Genomic DNA, 15,967 nt, shown 5'->3' on the forward strand with positions numbered 1-15,967 from the left:
ACCAGTTACAGGCGATTTTTGAGAAAGCGGTAAGATCTGATAATGAAGTAGAAATAAGGATCCCCTATCCCTGCCTCGACATTCTCCCCAGTCTGGGATAATGGTTCCGAGTCCTAATAAGTGACATGGTAATGCAATCACTAGTGAAGAAAACCTCCCACACGGTAGGGCCGCGGTCTTGTTCAACGGCCTCACTTGTTTCCAGTTAAGAAATAAAGGCCCGAGGCCACCAAGTTCTGGAGCCACTTGGGAGGAAATGCGGGGGTGCAGGGGTAGGATTCCTGAAGTACAGATCACTGTTTTTAATCAAGATTCTAGCGTCCGAAGTGTTGGGTGCAGGCAGGTGACAGGCAATCATCCGTGATTTAATCCTGGAGAAGAAAAGACAAAATATGAAGGAGGGACAACTAGGTCATCAAAAATTTAGGGACTAAGCTTTCTCCACGGGCCCCATGGTGTAATGGTCAGCACTCTGGACTCTGAATCCAGCGATCCGAGTTCAAGTCTCGGTGGGACCTTCTGTTTTGTCCTGACTGGATGCCCATCTCCTTTCTGCAAACCATTCTCTTGCCCAGTTTTATTCCTGATATTCCTACACTTGCTGAACATTCGCTGAATCCTGTGTCTGCAGTCGCCAAAAGGTGATTTGCCATTTGCTGTGCACAGTTTGTTTCCTGAGGGGGTTAACAAGGTGTCTTCTCGAAAGGGGCGAGGGAAGCCGCCCAAGCCTTGTTGGAACTGGAAATCTTTAGAAACAATCAGTAAACTGAGGAGACTGGAATGTGTCGCGTGAGGAAAGTGAGGAAATTTGGTGATGGTTCTGGACTGAGAAAAGTCAGGATGAAAATTTAGGAAAGGATTTATTTACCCATGGACAATGGGTGTGAGAGAAGCGACTGTGGCCGAGGCCGAAAGAACACCGTCTGCAGACAAAGCCACAAAGGGATCCAAACCCAAACTCAGAAATCTGGATACCCGGGACGTGCAACCCGCGACAGTCTAGAGTCGGAAAACTTGCTCCTGCGGGTTTGCACGAGCAGCTTTCCTTACGCAGGGAAGCTGGGGAATGGGCTGATTCACCGACTTCAGGCTTCCTCCAAGCCGCCCTGACTTCCCCGAGCGAGGGATCCCCGAGGACTTTGCTGCGCCCGGGGCTGCGCGCCTCTCTGCGTCCTCTTTTTTTTTTTAACAGGAAAGAGTTTTATTCATGGAGGATGGGTGAAATTTATTCTTTTTTTAAAAAAATAAATTTTATTTTTATATTCCCCATACAATTGTAACCCCCCCATTCTGACCCCAATCCCTCCCCTCCCGCCCCTCACCCCCCAAAAAGTGTCTCTGGTTCATAGTTTTTTGTTGATTTTGATTTTTACTTTCTTATAGTTATTCATTTTCCTGGTCCCTTATTTAAGTTTTCTAGATTCCTGCTGTGAGTGAGACCATCCGGTATTTTTCTTTTTCTTTCTGGCTTATTTCTCTGAGCATGATCCCTTCCAGCGCCATCCATGTTGCTGCAAATTGCATGTGTTTATCTTTTTTGAATGCTGAGTCTGCGTCCTCTTGTCGCCGCCGGAGCGGGGTCCCGCTTCTGCAGATCGAGAAAGTGAAGTGGCCCCAGGAACTGCTGGGGCCGTTTGACTTTTGAAGAGAAGCCTCGATGGAAGAAGCAGCCGGAGAAGCGAGAAGAAAGGAAACGTGACGAGAAAAAGCCATGCTAGCGAAGAGGAAGCTCGGAGAGGCGAGCGCAAGGCGCACGGAATTGGCGACCCTGGGACGGACTAGGCGACAGCAAAATTCTTTCCTAAAATGGGCCTTTCAGATCACGCACCCATGAGCTGCTTGCGAACAGCCTCTGCTCTCACCTTCCCTTGCGAGTCATGGTTTTCTATTACTTTTTGTACAACATCAACTCTAACTGGGGCGAAATATTTCCCTGTTGACACGATAGAGCAATTGGAAATCGCGGTGTCTCTGAAATCTCAGAGGCTGCGTTTCATTTCCGAACTTTACACTATTTCATGATGAGATGACAAATTCCTCCTTAACCTTCAACTAACATCACGATCTTAACGAAAGGGAGCAAACATAGATCATGGAAAATCAGTGCTTCGATTTTTTTGATAACTATTCAGGCTCGTAAGAAAATGATTCTCATTGACTTTTGTCAAAGAAAACATCCATATTTTGTAAAATTATTACTGCTCGTTATTACTTTTATTTATTGCTACCGGTTATTTCTTAAATTCACATAAACTTAATGGAAATGTATAGAACGTTGTACCCTAAATAATATATCTTAAATAATCATAACAACGCCTTTTGTAAGTCCTACGTTTATTCAAAACCACAAGCCAGTGGACTTTTTGCTGTTAATTTCCTCTGAAATTTCTTTGTTGGAGCAGTAAGAAGTTTTCATCCTGGGCACAGGAATTGATGGGAAAATATTCCCAGTCTGTCACTAAAAGACATAATTCCAAAGTATTTTCATATATGATAAATCACTTCCCAAAGTGATCTATTTATGTCTTTTATTGTGTGCTGCGATTAAATGTGAAATAAACCAAATCAGAAGAACAATGATTGCACAGATTTATGGTTACTGGAAATTACTAAAAATTAGATTTCAATTTATGTAAGTATTTCCTGTTACATGATAATGTGATGTAACTCATTGTGAGTGGCATGATTGGGTCTTTGAACATAAAAGTATTAATAATAGGTGAAAATTCTGTGATTGATGTGTTTGCGAGAGACAACTGATTCTCCTAAAATTTTCCACTGTAAAGCCTTGGTAAGAAGGGCTACACGGTTTAAATTGAAATCTGAGGAATGAACAAAGGCAGCTGACCTGACACACACTAAAATGTGTCACGGGTAGAAAATGAGAATATGGAGCTTGGAACAAATATAAAGTATTTGGTCCCTCTTGGAAGGGAAATGTGTGTGAGGACAGCTGAAGGTGGATTTGCAGGCGAATTAAGGTAAAATTATCAAAGTGTGAAAGGGGCTTCTGGGAGGAAGGTGGCGAGAACTGGTTATGTAAATATTCTCCAAAGTGACTGCAATTTGAAAAACAGCATTTAATTTACATCTATCACCAACAAGGTGCAAAGTTTTGTCAGAAGTAAGTTTTAAAGGGATGTCCTAAAGCCTCAACTCACAGGACGAGGTGGCCGAGTGGTTAAGGCGATGGACTGCTAATCCATTGTGCTCTGCACGCGTGGGTTCGAATCCCACCCTCGTCGACCTTGCTTTTCTGCTCCTCAATCTTTGAGTTGCCCAAAGGAAAATTGCTTTGTTACAAATTTCCTGCTTCACTTCACTTCATCTCTCTCCTTTAGATCTGGTAGTTACATTTGCCGGTATGTGCTGTGACGTCAACTTGGGCGGCTCTTGGCCAAGGTGTTCCCATTGCTCAATCCCTCATCTCCATCACAGCATGGCTCAAATTGCAAAGCCACAGCAGCCAAGGCTTTTGTCACACCCTGTTATACTCTCCTCTGGACTATTGACTGAAGTTTATATAGCACCTTCTCCATTTCTCAGGTCAGAGGAATTCCTAACTCTTCTTGGTTTATTGTCAAAGTAAAGTTTTTTGAAACCTTCTGTCTTGGATTTACTTCAAATGCTGATAATTGGGGAGTAAAAGAAACAACACTGACAAACGTTGCTAATTGTTTAAATTGGTTGATGGACGTTCATTCTACTATTCTTTTGACTTTTCCAAATTTCCACCTGTCCTATTTTTGAATGATATTTTCTCTCATACATTTGTCCACTTTTTTCTATCTTTAGGCTTTTTAAAAAAAATATTTGTTTATTTATGCATACAAGAGCTGGGGTATAGGCCAGAGATACGGGGTGTGAGAGGCTTCACCAGAGACAGAGTGGGGAACAGAACAGACAGACTGACTGAAACACACTGCTGAGGGGAGCAGCAGGTGAGGCAGGAGAGGTCTGCTGCGCCATATGGGTTGCTCCCCAGTGGCCGGGGATTGGGGATCAAACTTGTGCTGCAGAGGCTTTTGATTGCGCGGTGCTTAACCCCTTGCGCCACCAGGGAGGCCCTCATTAGGCTTTTTAAATGCATATTTTTAATTTGCATTCACTAATGGCTAGTTTAGAAGTCTTTATATTTTTGTTGGATAGTGACTCTTTTCTGAAGACAGACGCTTATATATCCTGCCTATTTTTCTATACAGTTACATGCTTTTTTCTTCTTGGTGTGGTAAATTTCTTTACATGCTGAAAAATAAGTCTTCCAGCTTCACAAAATCTTTAATTTTGTTGGGGGATATTTTTATTGACAGTTTAATTTTAACATAGTCAGATATATAAGTAATTAATTTGGAGGGTTAAGACCTTCCTGTCCAGAGGATATAAACATAGTTTGCAGTTTCTTTAGATTCTTAAGATAGTTTTATTTCATACTTAGTCATGTATCCATCATTTTTGTTGTGAGATTAAGCAGTTTTGTTTTTTAGAATTTAGTTACTTGCATCAACTACACTTAAATTCATTAACTTCCTTCCAATCTAAAAGACTAAGTCAACCCTCTTTTTCACACTCTATACCCTCCCCCTAAGAGATGTTTCCAAGATCTTGATGTTGTTTTGATGCACATTAACCAGGTTCAAATCTTCTTCTAAGCCTCTTCAGACTCTCCATTCAGTGGCTCAGACCCAAAAGCTTTCCTTTACCCTAAACTCCTCACTTTACCTCCACCTCACAACCAATGTAAGAACCAAACCTTATATAAAATCAGACCACTTCCTTCTGACCGCCCTGCTCTGAGCCATCATATCTCAACCCATTCCTGCAGCACTACTCTGCCCCCTACCACCATTCTCTCAGCCTCCTTCCCCCTACCCCCACTTTCTCTTTCTCTTCTACACTCTATCTCAGCAGTAACCAGAATAATCCTGCCACAAGTGAGTCATGAGTCATTTCCTTGCCCCAAGGCCTTTGCTGGCTCCACATCTCACACTGGGGGCCTGGGACCAGCTGTTCTCTTTGCCTGGAATCCTCTTACCTTTTACATCAGCAGGACTAAGACTGTCTTTGATTTCAAGTCTTTGCTCAGATGTCAACTTCTCCTAAGACCTCAGATGAAATTGTCATCTGATTCTAATCCATTTATCCTGCTCTTTTTGCCGTAGCACAATCTCTTATATGTACAAATTTATTTCCTGTTATGTTTATTGCTTTTTAAAAATCATCTTCTCAAAAAAAAAAATCATCTTCTCATTGTAGCCGAGTTCTGGGTAAACTAGAGTCCCTGGCCCTTTCGGAAAAGTACTTACCACAGAAGTTTGATCTGGGGAGATGGTTCTTAAGTGTTAACTCGGCCCCAGCATTACCATCCGACAAGAACACTTCTTTCATGGAATCTTGTGGTTTGGGTCAATAATATCACTAACATATAAATCCAAGAGGAGGAATTTGGTCCCTGAGACATCCTAAATATTAGAAGTTTCTAGTAACCAATATCAGATGCCCAAGCATTTTGAGTGAATGATTGAATAGCCTATTGAAATACTTCCTTCCTATCCCATGGTCATTTCACACCTAATCTATACAAAATTACATGTATTCTGCCCAAATTATGCTATCCAGGCCAGATGGCTAAGAGTTCATCTCCTTCAGCTCCCCCTTTCCCTCATTCTGTTTTCTCTACCCACAACCGTGCCAACTGTCCCCAAGCCCTGCTCCTCAGTCCCTCCTCTCCCGAAGGCCTCCTCTTGTCCACTCTTAACTGCCTGGTTAACAATCACTGCTAACTACCTACTCTGAGCTTGCATCTTTGACATTTGCTGGTGACTCCATAGCCTACCACGTATGACCAAGCCTCCAGTCTGTCCCCAGACTGAACAGCCAGAACAATCTAAATCCAAGCTTGTCTCATTCATGCGGAAAATCTTTCCATGACTCCCCATGGCTTCACTCCTTGGCAGTTACCTGGTAGATCTGCTCTGTCTTCCCTGCCTGGGTGCCTGTGTTGGCATGGATCAATATTCTTCTCTATTCGGTGCCCAGAACACACACTTTAAGACAGTATTCAAGATTCAAGTCTTAAGTAAGACGGCCTGCTGTCCTGCTTCCAGTCCCCTGGTACTTGTCATTTGTATTGGCATTACTGGCTTGCTTAGCAGCCTCCCCACTGAATTGTAATCTCCAAAACAGAGGTTGTCTCTCACCTCTGAATGTCTGGTACATAATACAAGGCACAGAGTCATCACTAGAAAATGATAATTATGCTAAGAACACTAGACAATATCTAATACTTTCCCTCTTGTTGACACCTCCCCCACCCCTCACCCACTCCACCCCACCCCCAGCCCTCACCCCTGTAAAATGGCAATCTTGGGCTGTAGAATGCCGTAAGTTGAAACAGCGTGGGTGTTTAGAGACAGGCCTACCTGATGATTTGCTATGGTGAGGAACAAGTGAATAGACTTTGGAGCCATTACAAGTTCAGTCTCCAATCTAGTCTTTACTAACTGGGTTGCCTTGGGCAAGTTCATTAACATTTTCCTGCCTTTGGGTTGCGAAGAGTTTAACAGCAATTCCTATGTCATAGACTTATTTTAGCCATTTATTTTTATCCACCAATTTTAGATCACTTATTATCCCAGTAGACCTCTTCCAAGGGTTCACAGAAGATAGATATATGCAGGGGTTCATTCTTGCCTTTTTTTAAAATCAGGATGATAAGTGCTAAGGACTATGATTATAGCACAGAGGTCAGCTTAGGTGTCAGCTGGTGTTGCCCTTTTCTCCTTTGTTCTCAGGCCCAAGAAGTTTCCTGTCTTACCTGCCCTATCTGGCAGCGAGTGACTGTGGAGGAGCGATTTTATGAGCTACAGGTTAAAAGGAGGAAAATGAAGTGTAGGCTTTGGGCCCCTAATGGGGCTTTCCTGACAGGCGGTGGAGGGATGGTTGCCCACAGTATAGAGAGAAGCAGCTGGATTTCCCACATTGTTTCTCCCTCCCCTGGCTCCCCTGCCTCCAGAGAATGCATCCCTAAAAGTCAAAACAGGTTGTGAATTCTGGAATCAGCCCTTGTTGCCACTAAGCAGTGCTTCGTCCAATTAGCTGAGTCCCAGAACCTTCACTGTTAAATCTGAATCAACAGCTCTGTTCCCACAAGTCATTCCTCTTCCAGACTCAACTGCAAGCATAGAATACCTATCAGCAGACAAAAGGAAGGGAACTGTGTGCTGGAGAGTGACAAATGGAGAAGTGGCAGGTGGGAAAGGCGGACCAGTTAGCTCCGTGCTAGAAAGGAAACCGGCCAAGTTTATTTTTTTTCTTGGAATGAGGAGGGACCTCTGGGGTCTGACGTCTGGGGGGCTGTGTATTAACTCAGGAATCTTTTAGGGGCTAACCTGATAAAAAAAGATGAGGTTGGAATACCACCTTTCTTAGGAAAAGATTCAGACTTGGTGGGAGGAAGTGGTCCAGCAAGAGCAGCACACAAGGGCGCCCTCCAGGGTTGACTGTTGAGCCTCAGGGGAAATTGCATTCAAGGTCAAATTAATCAAAAGGCCCTGGAAGAATCCACTGGAGAACAAAGTCAGCATCCCTAGGGGGCCGGAGAAAGGGAACCACTTCTTAATGCCAAATAAAAGCAGCTAAGATTTGAGAGACTCGGTTTCTCCTCCCAAAGATGCAGGAGAACATGGGCTATAAACACTGCCCCCTGGCATCTCTTTTCCAGGGACAGAACTGGAGGCAGGACCTGTGCTGACCCAGAGAGGAGCAGGCTGGGAGGGGAAGACAAGGCTCTGTTCCATCCCAAAGGTTTGGTTCTACCCACTTTCCATTCTGCTGTCTCCACTAGATACCTTGGTCGTCGTCCTAGAATGTAGATTAGGACCCAGAGGCTGGAGCAGGAAAGCCCTAGACAGAGGTTTGGGGTGTTTGCTTTAAAGAATTGGAAGATGCTGAGGTTCTTCACAGCAACGCTGAGGGGCCACATCAGAATGTGGGTGACAGGGAACACAGGCTATTTCTTGTGGGCATGGTGCCTTCGGGAATGCCCTTGCTCCCTATTCTTTGGGGTTTTTGATTTTGCACCAATGGAAAATGAAGGGGCTGACGACCTGAAAGGTGCTCTCCCAACAAAGCCGTGGGCGGGTGGAGAGGGCACCCCAAAACTGTGGATGCTGCCTGTCTTCACTGGTCCGTGGACAGGGGTGCTCTGAGCAAAGGGGGGCCTGCAGGGCCCCCCAAACATATTCTTTCTTGCAGAAATGTTGGTTCTCCCCAAGGCAAAAGGTGTGCTCTGGCTGGCAGGGCCCCTGGTGTTCTGACTCCAGGCTTTTCCGAAGGGCGGGGCTTTGCTAGAGGCCCCTCGAGACTCTGTTGCAAAGCTGCGTGAGCCAGAGGTGGATCTCATGTCTGAGGCAGCCAGGCTGGCTCCAGAGTCCCCACAGTCCATAGGGGTCACTAATCCCCCAAAGGCAAAGGGTCGTGGGGCCATGCTGCCAAACACTGAGCTGCAGGCCCCACTCAGGTGCGTCTGGGTGGCAGCTCCGAAACCAGTGGCACTGGCTTGACCAAAGGGAAAGCATGCTGGGCTGCTGCCTGCATCCTGCCTGACGCTGGCAGGGATGTGAAAGGTAGAGGCTGAGGGTGTCAGATCTACAGGGGCTGACTGTGTGGGACTGCTGAAGGCTGGCTGAGCTGGACTTGGTGCAGGAGTTGGGGATGATATTGCTGAGTTTCCAAATATCAGAGATCTATTGAAGCTCAGGCCCGCGGCTGGCTGGGGGAGCTCTTGTTTCTGCCTATCTGTTCCCCTAAAGGCAGGCTGGGGAGTGGCTGCTGGGGATAGTGGGAAAGTTGGCCCTGAGCTTGATCCCAAGGGAACTGTGAATGCTGAGGTTGGTTTAGACATACTGGAGGCCAGTGCAGGCTGGCTCGGGGTTGCCAGACCTGAGACTGGCCACAGGCTGTTCATACTCTGAAAACTGGCTGCGCTGTTGTTCGGGGATATCTGGCCAGCACTGGGAAGAACCTGGCTGAAGATGGTGAGTGAGTGTACAGAAGGACAGGTGTGTGGTGGGAACATGAAACCTGTGGCTGGTGAGAAGTTGGCCCTGAAGGCCCGGGCAGCCCCGAGAAGGAATGTGTGGCAAGTGGAAGGGGTGACGGAAGCATCGCTTAGGGCCTGGGGAGCGTTTACCACACCCACATCGAAAGGTAGCTTGGAAACAGTGTCTTTACATGTGCTGGCTTGAGTGGTGGACATGACAACTGAGGTGGCCTTGACCAGGCCATGGAAGAGATGGGGAGATGCCGGAGTAGTTAGAGGGGAGGTCTGCTTGCAAGGGAAAGGAGACATCATGGGCATAGTTTCAAGTGGGCCTATGCTGCCAAAGATAGGCTTGAAAATGGGAGTCGAGGTACCCAGTGTTGAAGATGCCGCTGTTGTGACGGGAATTCTGGAATAGAAGCAGCCTCTAATCTCACTATCGGGTGTGAGCCCCAAAGTGCATTTTGATATGTGGTCAGCCGAAGCTGCAGTAGGAGGTGCGGATGCGGGAAGATGGGGAGCTGGGCTACTCACCATTCCAAACAAATGGCTTTGTGTGGTGGGTGTTCCAGGGGTAGTGACAGGTGTTCCAGGGGTGGGTGTTCCAGGGGTAGTGGCAGGCAGGGCCTGGGGCAGGGAGGACTGGTCAGCCTGAGGGGTGGAATGTGGCCAGGTGGTGTCAGGTGGTGATGTGAGAGAAACAGGGGTCAGGAGGATGAAAGTAGCTTTGGATTCGGAGTCTGAAGAGGTGCCTGGAGGGGACTCTGATTGTGAGCACCCAAGTGGGGTCAGCAAGCAGGGTGTGTTTAGAGGTGACCCAGTCACACTAATTGCTTCTCCAGGAGATTGTGGGTGGGCCACAGGGCCTGGGGACTCCTGCATTTTCTGTAAGCCTTCCAGCTGAGGATGTGAGCCCTGTGCGGGAGCTGTCTCTGCAGAAGGTGGGGTGAGAGGCGGGGAAGTCTGAAGAATAGACTGATTCTCAGGATCAGAGACCATGGCGGGCTCGGTCATACCCTCTCTGCATTTGTTGTCCCATGTTAGTATAACCTTCTTCCCTCCAGCCAGATCCTCTTCAGGGAGCACATAACCAAGCTGTGGGGGTGGGGCAAGAGCCAGCAGGTTCTGGGGGCTAGGTGGAAGCAGTGGAATCTTCTGATTTTGCTGCCCAGATCTGCCAAATTCTGATATCAGGGCCTCTGGGGAGTGAGTCTGATGACCTTTTTCTTGCTTTTTCACCGGCCACTCTGGTGTCTGGAGGGATGCCCTGGAAACACTTCTCTTCTGGGAGAAATTTCTAGAAGAGCTGTAAGAGCTTGTAATCACATTTCTTTTGGAGCTGAGGGAGTCTCCGATGTGTGTGCTGCCCAAGGAGCTCATGGAGGAGCAACTGGGCCTCTTATTCAAGCTGTGGTTTGAGTTGCAAGAGTGGAGGCTTCTCTTCAGAGCCCCAGACCTGGGCACAAAAGAAGTGCGGGTTCCGTTTTTCATCAGGGGCTTAAATGCGGATGATCTGGTCTCTGAGCCTCTTCTCTTGCAGTCCAGACTCTCAGGGGAGAGCGGCTTCTGCAGCCTGGCCTTGCCTTTCGCGCTCTGTCTGATGGCCCGCAGCACTGTCTCCTTGGCGCACGGGTCTGGGGTCTTCTCCGCGAGCGATGACTCCGCGGAATTGATGACCTCCGCCGGGGACGTGGAGGGGGGAGCTCTGCGCTCCGGAGGCGCGATTTTGATGGTCACCGGGCTCCATGTTGCCCGGGGGTGCCGAAGAGACCAAATGCACCGCTTGAGGTAACTTTCCCACCAGTCGGAGGGCAGAGGCCCCAGGATGGAATTTGGGGGCCTCCTCATGGGAAAGCGCCTCCAAGCCTCATTGACTCTCCGCGCGGTGGGATTGTTAGGGTCCCAGTTTGGCGGCCTCCGCGCAGGTCTGTGCCGCGGGGCGGGGTGGGCGCGATGGACGTGCTGAACCCGGTGGACTTGGTGAAGGGGCTGAGCCGGCCGACGGTTCACCGACCTCTCGGGCAAGTCTGTGCGCACCTGGGCTGGGGACGGCGGCTGGGGTCCTGCCTTGCCCAGGTAAGTGCCCATGAAGAGCGATGAGGCCGCGTCGGTGACTTCGTTTCGAGGAGGTCTAGGGCACCCAAGGCTGCTCTTCTGCTGACTCAGCCCGAGTCGAAGTGCTAGAGTTCGGGTGACGGTTGGGATCCGGGCGCGAGGAAAGTGCCAGCGTCTCGGGGCGCTCCACGTCCCCCAGGTCCCGCAACCATAGGTGAGCGCCGCGTGGGAGCAGAGGACACGAGGGATAGCGGAGCCCGGGTTGGGCTCTCAGGGCTGTCGGAGAGGAAGCGCGCAGCCCCTGCCCCGGCGTCCGCAGAGCCAGTCTGGAACCCAGGGCCCAGGGTCTCAGAGGCGCGCAGAGCCAAAGTCCGCGCAAGCTGCATCTCTAGGCTCTGGCTGCAGCCCTGCAAGTTCAAGGTCGTGGCACGGATCGGTCCTCCTGCAGTTTCCAGGGAGTCCCCCTAGGGAGCGCTGTTCAGAGGGCGTCGGCGCGGCGCCCCGAAGCGCGCAGGATGAAGACCCGGGCAGGTGCATCTCTGCAGCGCAGCCGCAAGCAGCTCTGGAGGCCGAATTGGCACGTTAGGGGTTCCTGAGCTTCTCCTTTCGTGCAGCCCTTTCCTGTCCGCCGCAGGTAGGTGCCAGTCACCTGCAGGTGGACGACCACCGGACGCAGTCACCTCCCGGCTCCATCCAGGGTCCCCGCAACCAAGTTGGCCCTTTGGGTGTTTTTAGACTTTGGGTATGCAGGACCAGCGCCTTCTGGTGGGGCTTCGGGGCTTTCGGGCTCCGGAGCGCGCACCCGGGATGAGGACTCTACGCTGAACCTGAGCGCTCCACACCCCGGGTTTAGTCTGTGGTTGAGGCCGCCTCCAAGATCCCTCCACTCCACTGTCCCCACCTAGCGCCTGGAGAAGTGGGCAATCTCTGAACCGCGTTTGGGCAAAGGGGGTGTATAAAGGAACGCGTTCTCCAGCGACCTTGACGTGAACTTAAAGGTCACTTCAATCCGAGCCAGTTTTCTTGTTGGAAGAAATTGTTTTGGTAATCTTTTAAAAAGTTACTGAGTTTTTCACCGCGTCCCTCACCTCGCTGACCCTGATTTGGGATAAGTATTCAGCCACAAATTCACTTAGGTTATAGTATTTAACAAATTAACATTTGCATAAATATCAAAGTCGATTACTTGGTTTCTCCACAATAATTGTATCCAATTTAGTCGTCTATTCTTCCCCTTGAAAATAACCTATTTTCTAAGTTTAAGGAGTATTTAGAAAAAGCATTTTGTATTTAGAGTAGGTGATTACTGACAATTTTATTCATTCAGAATGTTGTTTTTGTACCGTTTTGTAAATCCGTAAATTTTAATATCTTCCTTTGTTTTTGATTAATTAATATGTTTTAGTCCATTTTTATTTATCGTAAGTATGTAAGTGGACTTAGAGAATTGTTATTCAGTGATTGAGATAACCATGGGCTTACACCTGGTGTCTGGAAGGTGAGTGCAGTTTGGGGGTTATAGATGCACTTGGCATTGACTCCCCTTTAAAAAGTCCAAGTTTGATTGTATAATAGTATAATAATGATGAGCTATGAGCTTTCATTAACTATGTTATATATAATTAAAATCTATGGCAAAATAGCACAAAAGTCCACAGGTTAATTTAAAATTCAGGAAAGGTGTTCTTGTCCTAAGTCACTTATCATTTGTAGGGAGTACAATTTATGTTAGACTTTCAGTCAAGAGTGCATTTGTAATTTGTAAGGCAACAGATTCAAAAAGAGCAAAAGAACATATAGTAATAAGGGTAGAGAAGGAGACATGGAATAATTTTAAAAACCTGATAATCAAAGAAAAGGAAAGAGAAAACGAACATAGACCCAGAATATATGGGAGAGGGTGGTAAAACAAAGGTAGACTTAAAAACAAATGTATCAGTAATTATATGAAATGTAAATAGGCAAACTATATCATTGAAATACAAAGATGGTAAGATCAGCAAAAATGGTAAGATCAGTAAAAATAAAATCCAATTACATGCAGTTAAAAGAGATACACCATAAATATAAAGGTAAATTAAGAATGAAATTATATTACTGAATCCGTGCTCCTAACATTTTGTTAAGGAGTTTAACATCTAAGTTAATGAGGGATATTAGTCTGTAGTTTTCTTCTCAGATCATTGTCTGGTTTTGGTGTTAGAGTAATGCACACCTCATAAAATTAGTAGAATTTTTTTCTTAAATATGAGGTAAGATTCACCTTTGAAGCAAGGTGAACCTGGAGTTTTCTTTGTGGGAAGGTTTTAAAGAATAAAATCAATGTATTGATAGCTGTGTTTACACAAGGCCTAGGGTGACAGGCTTTAAAAAAATTGTTCTCCACAACTTCTAAATATAATATTATTTACTAGCATTGACATAGGATTACGCAGTTTTCAGCAGATTTTTGAAAGGATTAAATATAGGGAGGCTATTCATTAGTCAGAGTAGAGTTAGAAATTGATTAACAAAAAAATACAATAAATCCCTCCAAATATTTCTAAAGTAAGTGATATAATTCTAAATAATGGAGGGGAGCATATAACGCACAATGGAAAATAGAATAAATTTTTAATTGAATTATAATTGAATATTACATATAAAAACATGTGAGTGGCAGCTAAAGTTATGTTTTCCAAGGTAGCACTGAATAACTTTCATTTCACTTGTTATAATTAATTCTTCTGATGTGAATCAAATTTGTATTCAGTAGCAGCAGACAATCCATCAAAACATCTTAAGGAGATAATAAATTTGAAAACCCTTTTACTGGTAGATACAACAGGAGTAAATGTGCAATTTCCTTCTCCATGAAATCACGTACAATAAACAAGACCACCTCGAAGGAAGTATTTCCTATTGCTGTTTTGATGGATACTTGGGGGGATGGAAGGAAACTGACACTTCAGATTGGTAGAAGACTCGTGGAGCTGTATAGAGGAAGATTGGTAGGATCTCAAAGGAAGTTGGGAAAAGAGTCAAACTAGAGAAGGATTTTCAGACAGGTTAATTTTGCGGTTAGTTAAATGTAGAAGTTGTAGAAATACGTCATACGTCTTTTTGGGATAAAAAGAAAAGACCACTTAGCAGAGGATGGTTTCGATCCATCGACCTCTGGGTTATGGGCCCAGCACGCTTCCGCTGCGCCACTCTGCTAGACGGCTTCGGTATGTCCTTTTTTCTCTCTTCAATGATAAAGATAAAACTTTTCCTCTAAGAAAAAGTTCATTTTCTATTCCCTTCCCCTCCAGTGACTTTCTCAGTGCCCCCCTCATCTCCCAGCTAGTCAGAGACTCTACACAACCAGACGGTCCCGGACCCTCTTCTCCAGGTCTGCTCTTTGGACCCTACAAACGAGTCTGGGGTGGGAAATCTCTTCCCCCCACAGGACCTGCTAGTTGTGGGGAGCCAGGCGAGGTAGAGCGCGCCCCGGAATTCTGGCCCCGCCCTTCTCGGGCAGAATCCGAGCGGTCGCTGCCGCTCCCTGCGAGAAATCCTGTCAACCACCTCTTTTGCCTCCGGTAAGAGATAAAATCTCCTAGACGACCCTTTAGATAAAAGAGAGGCTTTTTTAATTTGCCTCCAAGGGCGCACGATTTTCAAAAGGAACGGTGCCCCTGGAATAGAATAAATTGAATTTATTGCCCAAATTCTTACATGGCAGCCACAATTATTACATGGCAGCCCCTCTTGGGGCTGTTTTGGTTAAAAATAAAGAAAGGAAAGTGAAGGAAAACAAACAAAAAACTAAAGATAGGCTCCCCCTCTCCCGAGGGGAGCAACTCGTGTGTGTGTGGGGGGGTGTGTCTCTTGATTGCAGCTGCCTCTGTGGTGACGCTGGACAGGCGTGTGGAGGTTGTAAACCTGCCCCCTCGCCGCGCCAGCTTCTGGATGACAAGCAGGTGTGCTGGAGCAGCCCACGGCTAGGGCCCGGCTTGCAGGCTAGTCTTATTTTTCCCTCCTTTTACTGCATTCTCCGTCCACGATGAACTCTAAGGGCGGCCTCGGCTGCATTTTCTCTCGTGGTGGAGTGGCAAGCGTAGCTGCTCGCACAGCCCAGCACCCTCATCCCATCCCAGCCACCTGCACGCCAGTTGGGAGCAGAATTGGGGGCGCCCTCTGGGTCCCCCACTTCTTGCCGCTGGAGCACTGTCCGGGGTCCTTGGAACTAGCGCCTCCTCGCGGATATAGGAAAATCTTTGTTTGTCACTTCGGGCCAATTTCAGGCTTTCTGCGTTGCCTGCAAGGAAGCTCTCGCTTGGAACAGACTTGACTTTGGAGCTCAGGCCGTCTAGGTGGGATGAAGCTCCTGTCAGTGAAGGTTTCCTCATGCCAAGACGAGGACAGGGGTGGTCTTGAGTTCCGTTGCAATTTGTTTTCCCAGGCTTACCGGGGGAAGGAACCCAGAGCCAGAGAACCTGGCAATAGGCAGCAGGTTTAAGTCTCCAGGGATATTCTGAATCCAGGGAGAATGAAACTCGATTATTCCTTTTGGTCTTTTATCATCCCTGATCCACGTCGCCTCGAGGAGATGCTGCATCTTCAAATTGTGGCCTCTCAAAATCAGTGTCTTTTCAAACTTTTCTGACTGCCACGTAGTATCAGAAATATGTTTACAATCACAAACACACATCTTTGTATTCATAGATCTATTTGATTCTGTCTGTCTTGCTATCTGTGGAGAAAGACACACACACGCAGTGCCAGGCAATTTTCACCAAACCATATTTTGCTACATGGAGTTTATTCTGATATTTCCTTTTCTTATTCTATTCCACGTCATTCGTCACAATACCAGTTGTGAGCTTTTCTTTTATATGGATTTTATGC

At 46.8% G+C, this 15,967-nt stretch overlaps 1 protein-coding gene and 3 non-coding genes across 4 annotated transcripts; 2 read left to right on the top strand and 2 right to left on the bottom strand.

The window, feature by feature from the left end:
- The first annotated feature begins 446 nt into the window (after positions 1 to 446).
- TRNAQ-CUG (transfer RNA glutamine (anticodon CUG)) lies at positions 447 to 518 on the top strand. Its single transcript has one exon. It is a non-coding gene; the product is annotated as a tRNA-Gln (tRNA).
- Positions 519 to 3,163: 2,645 nt separating this feature from the next.
- On the top strand, positions 3,164 to 3,245 carry TRNAS-GCU (transfer RNA serine (anticodon GCU)). Its single transcript has one exon. It is a non-coding gene; the product is annotated as a tRNA-Ser (tRNA).
- A 3,129-nt stretch (positions 3,246 to 6,374) lies between these two features.
- POM121L2 (POM121 transmembrane nucleoporin like 2) lies at positions 6,375 to 11,236 on the bottom strand. The gene has a single exon (XM_037519051.2). The coding sequence runs from the start codon at positions 11,126 to 11,128 to the stop codon at positions 8,009 to 8,011; it is 3,120 nt and encodes a 1,039-aa protein (XP_037374948.1). The 5' UTR covers positions 11,129 to 11,236; the 3' UTR covers positions 6,375 to 8,008.
- A 2,985-nt stretch (positions 11,237 to 14,221) lies between these two features.
- On the bottom strand, positions 14,222 to 14,293 carry TRNAM-CAU (transfer RNA methionine (anticodon CAU)). The gene has a single exon. It is a non-coding gene; the product is annotated as a tRNA-Met (tRNA).
- Positions 14,294 to 15,967: the final 1,674 nt, after the last annotated feature.

Source organism: Talpa occidentalis, unplaced genomic scaffold (assembly GCF_014898055.3).
Source record: "Talpa occidentalis isolate TD23 unplaced genomic scaffold, MPIMG_talOcc4v2.1 talOcc4.2, whole genome shotgun sequence".
In the NCBI taxonomy this organism is placed as follows: Eukaryota; Metazoa; Chordata; class Mammalia; order Eulipotyphla; family Talpidae; genus Talpa; species Talpa occidentalis.